We start from the raw sequence: 8,335 nt of genomic DNA, 5'->3' as shown, positions 1-8,335 counted from the left end.
GCACATTCTGGTACTGCCCTTATTACATCTGGGCTTAAGGTACATGCATCACTCCCTACAACACTTTTGGAAATGATACTTTATAAAACAAGAGTTCCAGGATGTGGCACAAAGACAGGCCAATCTTATATTCCTGACTCTAAATAACCAAAAGTGTACTTGAGATAAACGACTGTGTATGTTTGAAAAGAGCTTTTATACCAGAAATACGGAAACATAAGGATGCCTGTTTTACAGAAAAGAAGAGCCAGCTGCAGCAGTTCTAAGAGTGCCCTCCTCTAACCTCCTAAAAGCAAGTTTGACAAACTCAGAGTATGCTACATTATATGGAAATTATTTACGTGGAAGTCTCTCTTTCTCACTGACTTACAAATATTAATAAATGTTGCTTTTATTTCCGTATCAGCTTCTGGCACAATGCCTAGAACATAACAGGCTTTCAATAAATGTTGGTTGAATGAATAAAAATGCCACCTCAGGGCTTGGAGACGGGGAATATGCATGGATGCCCAAGACCATGTTACTGCAGAGCAGTAACTGGGCTGAGGGACAGTCGACAGCGAGTGGATTGAAAACAAGGAAGAAGATGACTGGTACAAAAGTAATTGCGGTTTAAAAGATTAAAAATAATTGCAAAAACCACAATTACTTTTGTACCAACCTAAGAAATAAAATGATCCTGGCCTGTTGTCTAGCCTGAGAAGCACTTATTTATGATGGTTTTCTCATAATTCACAGGGTTTTACTGATGAATGATTAATCAAAATAATGATAAATATTAAATGTAAAACCCAACAGAGTGTTAAATAATGACACCATTATGTCATATGAAATGGACTTCCCCTCTCACAAGTGAAATTTCTCTTGGGACATTCCATGCTCTGAGGAAACCCCCTTCTCTCTGCAGACCCCTACTCAAACATTTTTAAATGTCTTCAGACCTAGTTTAATTTCTGTTTTACATGAAAGGGTGAAAAACAAACAAAACTAACCAATACAAAGTTCTTCAAGAGGGAATAACTCTAAGGGAACATTTAGCAGATGGGTGTTAGGCTCTGTGAAGGCTGCCCTTGCCCAATCATTTCTCAGACCTGGGGCTTCCCTTGCCTTTTCCCCTTATGTCTTCACTTCTGGGCTGCCCCTTGGCCCTTGCAGGCATTTGAAGAAGCAGAAGTGAGCCTTAAAAGAGCAGCTGGCCATGCAGGTGTGGTAAATGCAGACAGATGGGATCCTCCAATCAGGGTTACTTAGGGGCTATCCACTGTCCATGAGATTATAGGCCATGCGGTCATTATAAAGATTTGGAGACCATGAACATGATATATAGAAGGCAACTGGTAAAGGCTCCTGGGTATGTCTCTGTGCCTAGGTGAGTTAGGGTAAGAAAGCAAGGCACAAATTGTATCTTATACCAGTCCTGTCAGACCCAGATAAAATAAATAATATTCTATTGAGTCTAAAAAGATGTTAGTGGTTCAGATTTTGTCAGCTGTTTTGAGCTGGGATCATCAACCACAGGAAGTTTCGGTTTTCTTAAACCATGAAAGTTTTGAAGGAACTGTTTGTTATCTCAGGTAGACTTTCCTTGACAGAGATAGGAAAGACCATTGGTCAAGTCAAACCATTCCATACAAAAAAAATAACCATAGCCCACCTGCAAGATGGATGTTTATAAGTCAGGAATGGTTTCTTAAGCACAGTTCATGATGTCAAGGGCAGAGCTACAGGGTATAGGGCTCTGCCAACCATAGCTCTGGCTGCAAACCAAGGGGCAAAGTCAGCAATATGGGAAAGTACTGTCTCTCTCTCACCAGGGTGCACAGCACCAGTTTAGAAAACAAAGGACACTTTGGTCACTCCTAGATAACTGAGCCATCCCACATGGAAATTGCATTGCTTTAGAAAAGTGAAGATAGGTAGATAGAATGCTGATCAAGTACATGGCAAATAAAATGAACTATTTGTGAACCTTACACCTGAACAAGTGCAACAACCTCCCATTGTGTTTTCTCTCCTTAGTCAACAAACATCTGAATGTTTCCTCACGTAGTATGAACTATTTGAGGTGCTGGATTCTCAGACTGATGACAACTGGCCCTGCCCTAATGAAGCTTCCAACTTTGGAAACTAGGTATGATGACAATACACAGGCATGTGTTATGACCTGTAGGCTGACAATAGCGTCACCTCCCACCCAATGTTTAGGAACCAGGCTGCCTTACCTCCCCTTTGCCCAACAGTCTGCTCTGTAGCCTGCCTAACAACTCCATTCCTCGTACCCTGGTCTTGTGTCTGCCAGCCCTCCTGGAAACCTGCACGCCGACAGGCTTTACTGACCCCCAGCCACATGCCTGCTATCATCTCTCCATTTCCCTCCTTCCAGGTTCTCCAACCCCATCTCTCTGCTCTGCTCACCTACCTAGATATCTATTCTTGTTGCTGTCCTTCTGTGACCCCACACTCTCCAGATGTCTCTGCTTTGAGATTTCAGCTCCCCAAACCTCGTAAGTGGAAGGAGGAAACCAATTCATAATCAGAAGACTGCCTGGAGGGCTGGAAATAGGTGGCCTTTTAAAGGTTGAGGTCATTGAGGGACCCATCTGCAAGGTCAGGCTGCTCTGCATAGCCTGAAGCAGTCAGCTGGGTATCCTCTTTCTGGACACTTCTGGAGAAACAGAAGATGTTTTGTGCTTTTGCTTTGGGAGTTCTAGATTCCCCTTTTTCTTTTTTCCACAATTCATTAGATTTTAGCTTTCTTTTACTTTCAGTCATGCTTTGGCTAGATCAACTCTTCATTTTACCTTCTTGTTCTTAATTTGTTCTTATTGAACAGTGGCCTAAGAATTCTGCAGAGGACTAGCACTATCTATTAGTATAGATTTAAGTGGTTATCAAGCGAGAAAAAGAGAGAAGGAAACGATGACAAAGCAAAAGAGACATTTCATCCCTAAAAGACCTTATCCTTGTGGCTCCACTGTACATAATAAGAGTGGCAGGATGTGCATTTGGCTCTCCAAGGGCTGGGGACATTTCTGGTCGTCATGATTAAGAGGGGTGCTCCTGGTATATAGTAGAGGCCAGGAATATTGCTAAATATCTTACAATGCACAAGACAGCCCCGCGACAACAACAAAATGATCCATCCCCAAATGTCAGCAGTGCCAAGGCTGAGAATCTCTGGATTCTCAGTATGGATTTCAGTATGTTCAAACGACCAAGGAAGATTACGTAACTACTTCTCACTTGAGCAGAAGTTTATCTCAACTCTCTGAAATTATCAATAACATCCCTAATGATTTGGCTGACTCTAATGGTTAAGCTTCTGCTTATGGGCTTTTATACACTTTCACCTTAAAGTTCAAAGAATTGCTGACTAAATACACCACTAACCAGTTATCCTTAACCACATGGGTATGGACCAGCTGGTCCATGTGACCAATAGGCCCTTCCTCACTAAGCACACATGAAGGCTTAATTGTTTGGAAGTTGTTGCCAAAATCTGTGGTGTTGGGTGTGCTGAGAGACAGAAAGACAGCACGTATAAAAGTGGAAGTAAAAATCTTACATGGAGTGAAATTCCACTAAGCTTATGATGCCTTAAAAATGTTATGAGTGAGAGAATGAAAATAATAGATTCTACTTTAGATGTGAAGCATGCCATCTTTCTCTGGAGTTTCCTTCCTTTCCTTTTTTCCATAGTCAGGAGTTATAGAGAATAAAAGAAGGAAGAAAGGAAGGAGTTTGGAAATGGGCAGCCTATCTGTTCACCATAAGGGCTCCAGCTCTAAGGTAGTGCTATGAAAAGAGAGAAAACCAGGACATGTTGCCAAAGTGGATCAGACTTCCCCTTTTCCTTTTTAGTCATAGAAACACAAGACATGACAAACTGATAATTACTGTTATGAGGAAGAGAGGTGCGGTCAGGTTCAAGGATAAGATAAAGGAGAGTGAGGGGAGATAGAGTCTTTCATGGAGAAGTCCCCAGCCACCGCCCCCCCCCCCACATACACACACACACACAGGGATAAACTTTAAAAATCTGACTCTTCTGATTTGCTATGTTAACAGTGTCCCCTTTTCTCACTTAACCAAAAACAAACAAAAAAAGTGAGAATCTGAAATTGAGAATCTGGGCTCGTGGGTTTTGCAGGACCATACTGAAAGCTAGTCGAGTGCCAGTTGTGACTGTTAGGGGACAGCCGTGGCAGGTCTGGGGCCCAGGAAAGATTGTTAAGTGGATGATCTGAGCTAGAGAAATAAGTTTACAAGAAATAAATAAGAGAAAGGACATGTCCCAAACAAATGACAGAAGAAAAATTTGGTATGGATTTCTCATTTACGGGCAAGTACCAACTTATAAACAGGTTGTCTTTTCGAAAGTTTACCTGACTACTGGAAGTAACAATAGCACAAGTAGAATGGAAGAAAATAGAAGTAGTTCATTGGCTGCTGGATAGGATTTTCAAAAATTCATAGTCCAATGCTTATTTTAAGGAGGAATAAAATGGTTCAGAAAAGTTGATCATCTTGCCCAAGATCACTCTAAAATTTAGAAACAAAGGTCGGTCTTGGGATTCCCCAGGCAGTCCACTAATCATGGGGTTGTCTACACACAGGAAGGCAGTAAAAAAAATGCTGATGAGCAATGGGGTAAGAGGTGGGCTACCCAGGTGACTGGGAGGCGGGAGGAAGAAGAGGAAGTGAAGGTGGTAGGGAAGTAATATTTCAGAAGTAAGGGGCAGGAAGGGTGATGCCTGGTCTGGGACCCATCCTACCTACAGTAGATAATTTGGGTGCACTCCTACATGCAGGGATTTGGTACATGTTGTTGCCCAGAAGATATGGTATACAAGGAAAGAAATGACCAAGATGGAGTATGCAAGTTCTTTTCAAATTGTTAGCATTCCTCAGAACCTCATTGGTGTTTTCTCAGCCCTTGAAATGCATTAATTTATTCAACATATATTTACTGAACCCCTAGCTTGTGCCAAGTACTGTCCCAGGCCACATGGAGATACGACAGGCAAAGTCTGTTTCCTCTGGAGTTTGCTTTCTAGTGAGACAGATAAAAAAGAAGCAAGTAAATATGTCTGATTATGTAAAGTGCTATGAAGAAAATAATACAGGATAAATATGACAGTGACTGGAGAATCTACTGTGTGGCCAGGAAAAGCCTATTTGAGGAGATGACATCTAGTGACATGCAAAGGGCTAGGGGTTGAGATGTCCTACATAGAGAGCACAGCCCACACAAAGGCCCAAATGCATGACCAAGCCTGGTAGGTTCAAGGAACACCCAAAAAGCCAATGTGGCTGTAACTTGGTGAGTAAGGAGGGGGAGATGAAACGAGGTCATCAAGGGGCTGAGCTCAGCCATATCAAACTGATACACACGTTCATTTGACAAATATTTATTAAGAACCTCCTATGCGCGGGGCATATTTGAAGATATAAAAATGAAATTGAGACAGTCTATCTCAAGAATTCTGTCTCCAGGGAAGAAGTTAAAAGAGTTTCGTCAGGGTGACAGAATATTCAAAACACCTCTGCTACAGGTTAGAAAGTGTTCCACTCCAGACAGAATCGCAATGCAGACAGTGCTATGTTGTTTAGCAAGGATAGGGGTTTCCAGGAGAAACTTTATCAACACATCACATCCATGCACCACGAGAGTCAGTTTATAATCTAAAGTACGGGACACACTAGACGTCCAAAGCTACGGTATAAGGTCTGAGATCTGGCCATCTGCTCCCCCAGGGTAGAGAGGTAGGGTCATTCCAGAGATGAGTAACCGAGCGCACCTTTCCTCACCGGGCGAGCCTTCTCGCTCTTCGTGGGTGGGGGAGGGCCATAGGAATCCCCCCACCCCGGCCTAAAACCGTCGCCTTCAGAAAACCCGGGCAGGGGAGCGCGGTGATTAGCACCTGATTCACCGAGGCAGTCAGGGCAGGGCGGCGACTGCTCGTAACAGCCTCCGCCCCCCACCGCCCGAGTCGCCCCAAGGGAAAACGCCTGCGGGAGTTTTGGTGACTCTGACCTCCCGGGAGCGGGCCAGTGACGCGCCGCCGTGGAGCAGAGGCGACGCCTGCGCGACCCCGGGCCCCGCCCGCCTCCGGGAACGCGCGGGCGGCTAGCGCGGCGCGTGCGCTCTCGGCCACTGCCCCGCCTCCGGGCGCGGCCACCTCGGAACCCTGGTGCCCCAACAAGCCCCCGCCCGACTGCTGGGGACCCTTGGTTCGCGTCCCCTCTGCACCCGCCTGACGGCGAGCAGCGGGGGTTCGTGCGGCGCGGGTGCGGGCGCGGCCCCGGGAGCCCGACTACAAGTCCCAGGGAGCCGACCTGGGAGGGGCGCGCGGGACTCACGCGGGCGGTGCGGGGCAAAGCGAGACCCTTTCCCGGCCAGGACGTCGCTGCCTGGGCGGGCTCGAGCCGGCAAGTCCAGGCGGACGGGTGGAAAACCCCGTCCGTGCCGGGTCCCTGGAACACGCCGAGTCGCCCGGACGTCCCTGATTACCATTGTTGTTTGTACTTCGAGCACGAAATTCCCTGCGCCTCCTCCCCTGCCGCCCCACCCGCTGCTCCTCCTCCGGTTGTAACACGCCATTAGGGAGCCTGCGACCTCATTGCCAGGGGTGCTAGAGTTCGTATTCAGCCACCATGGGGAATGGGATGAACAAGGTAACATGTCTTTTTTTCTTTTGTGCTGGTTTTGCCTCCACTTTCCAGCCTTCCCTCCGGCTGGTGTTTGCTGGGCTAGGAAAGCCCCCGGCGCTCGCCCTGCCGTCGCTCCCCCACCTGCCTCACTGGTGTCCCATTCCTCCGAGACTTGGACGTGGGGAGGAGGGGAGGTGGGGGGACGGAGGGGGCGGCGTATCTGGAGCGGTGGTCGCGAAGTCTGTATTTTGGGGCGCCCCGCTCCAGGTTCCCTGGCGGCCCTGCCACCCTCGGTATTTTGCGGCTGAGAACCAGCCGTGCCCTTTAAAAGCGTTGACAGTTGTTCTGCGGAAACGTCGGCAGAGCTCTGAGCGCTGTGGTTTCTTTTTCTCCCCTCCCCTTCACTTCCAATCTGGGCTCTTAAAGGGTCACCACCCACATCATCAGTAAACTGCAGTAGATAGGTGTCTATTCTGTAGTTTCCGCTTTCTCCCCAAATTTGTGTGTGTGTGTGTGTGTGTGTGTGTGTGTGTGTGTGTGTGTACGCGCGCACAGATAAGTTTTTCTTGTGGACAGAGAAGTTGACAGAGGCCTAAATCCTGAGGTGTTTTCAAGTACCTGGGGTTCAGTGGGTGGTGAGAGAACAGATTCAGAGCTGATGTGGCTTCTGTTGGCTGGCTGCCTGTGCTGATTATAACTTCTAGAAAAACCCTGTCGTTCTCTTCTTTATCTCTGTTCTGGCCCCCACCCTCTGCTGTCTTTTCTCCAGAACCACCCTCCCCTCCCCTTACTAGGCTGAGGAGTAGTCTTGTGTCTTTCCTGTCACTGGAAGGTACCAGATTCCAGCTCTTGCAGTTGAGAGTTGCCTGGGATGTGTATATTCAGGTCAAACACAAGGTTAAGAATTTTGTGATCTGGTAATGCTGGTTTAAAGGAAAGACTTAACAAGCTTTTAAAAAGACCTCAGCAAAAACAAGTTCATAGATCTTTGAAATGGTCCTGGATCAGAGATTAGCTTCTGGTCTTCTGCTTCTCTTCATTGAATGCCACTCACCCACACCTCCACATACATTCAGCTTTCAAATTTGGTGGGTGTAACAATGTGGCTTTCCTTCTCTATTGATTTGTCTCAGCACTGGGGTCTGCAGAGATTTGGTTCTTTCAGCTGGAGTGTTAGACATGGGGTGGGGTGTCAGGAGTCAGGGTGGGGAAGGAACAGTGCAGCAGGACTAGTCCTGTGGACCTACTTAACTCTTTTCACCTGCCCACAGTGTGTTTCTTGTGTCTTGCCGACCCAGTTTATGAAAGAACCATTGTGTGTTTTAGGCCTGCGTATCTGAGGGTTTTTTTGGTAACCAGAATTGTATTCATTGTATGTGGGGTGTTTTTGTTGGGGGAAAGGGGTGTCGGGCTGTGTTCAAGTTTGGAAACAGACTAATTGTCTTTTGGATAAATACTTGCATTATGTCCCCATTAGTACTGGAATCCATCAGCACAATGAGCCTTCTGCTTTTTAAATGAAAACAGAACAATAAAGCTGCTTTCACAAGTTTGTGGGCTCTGTCTGCCTTCCCATTAATTGTGGTCATACCTCAGCTTTCCTTTGGTTCTTTCTACAGTTTATTTCCACTTATATTATTCATTCTCCAACTCTTTCAACATTTAATTTATTATATTTATA

The 8,335-nt window shown here is 46.2% G+C and overlaps 1 protein-coding gene across 3 annotated transcripts in view; it reads left to right on the top strand.

Moving 5' to 3' along the window:
• Nucleotides 1-6,164: 6,164 nt before the first annotated feature.
• Nucleotides 6,165-8,335, top strand: part of DUSP22 (dual specificity phosphatase 22) — a 71,244-nt gene continuing 69,073 nt past the window's right edge. For all 3 annotated transcript variants that reach the window (XM_019714886.3, XM_019714884.3, XM_019714885.3), the window contains exon 1: nucleotides 6,165-6,678. In XM_019714886.3, coding sequence (XP_019570445.1) covers nucleotides 6,658-6,678 — 21 coding nt within the window. In that variant the 5' untranslated portion in view covers nucleotides 6,165-6,657. The remainder of the gene's footprint in view (nucleotides 6,679-8,335) is intronic.

This window comes from Rhinolophus sinicus, chromosome 14 (assembly GCF_057876585.1).
Source record: "Rhinolophus sinicus isolate RSI-liver-muscle chromosome 14, RSI-T2T, whole genome shotgun sequence".
In the NCBI taxonomy this organism is placed as follows: Eukaryota; Metazoa; Chordata; class Mammalia; order Chiroptera; family Rhinolophidae; genus Rhinolophus; species Rhinolophus sinicus.
The sequence above is the reverse complement of the archived record's forward strand: the minus strand, read 5'-3'. Positions and strand labels throughout refer to the sequence as shown.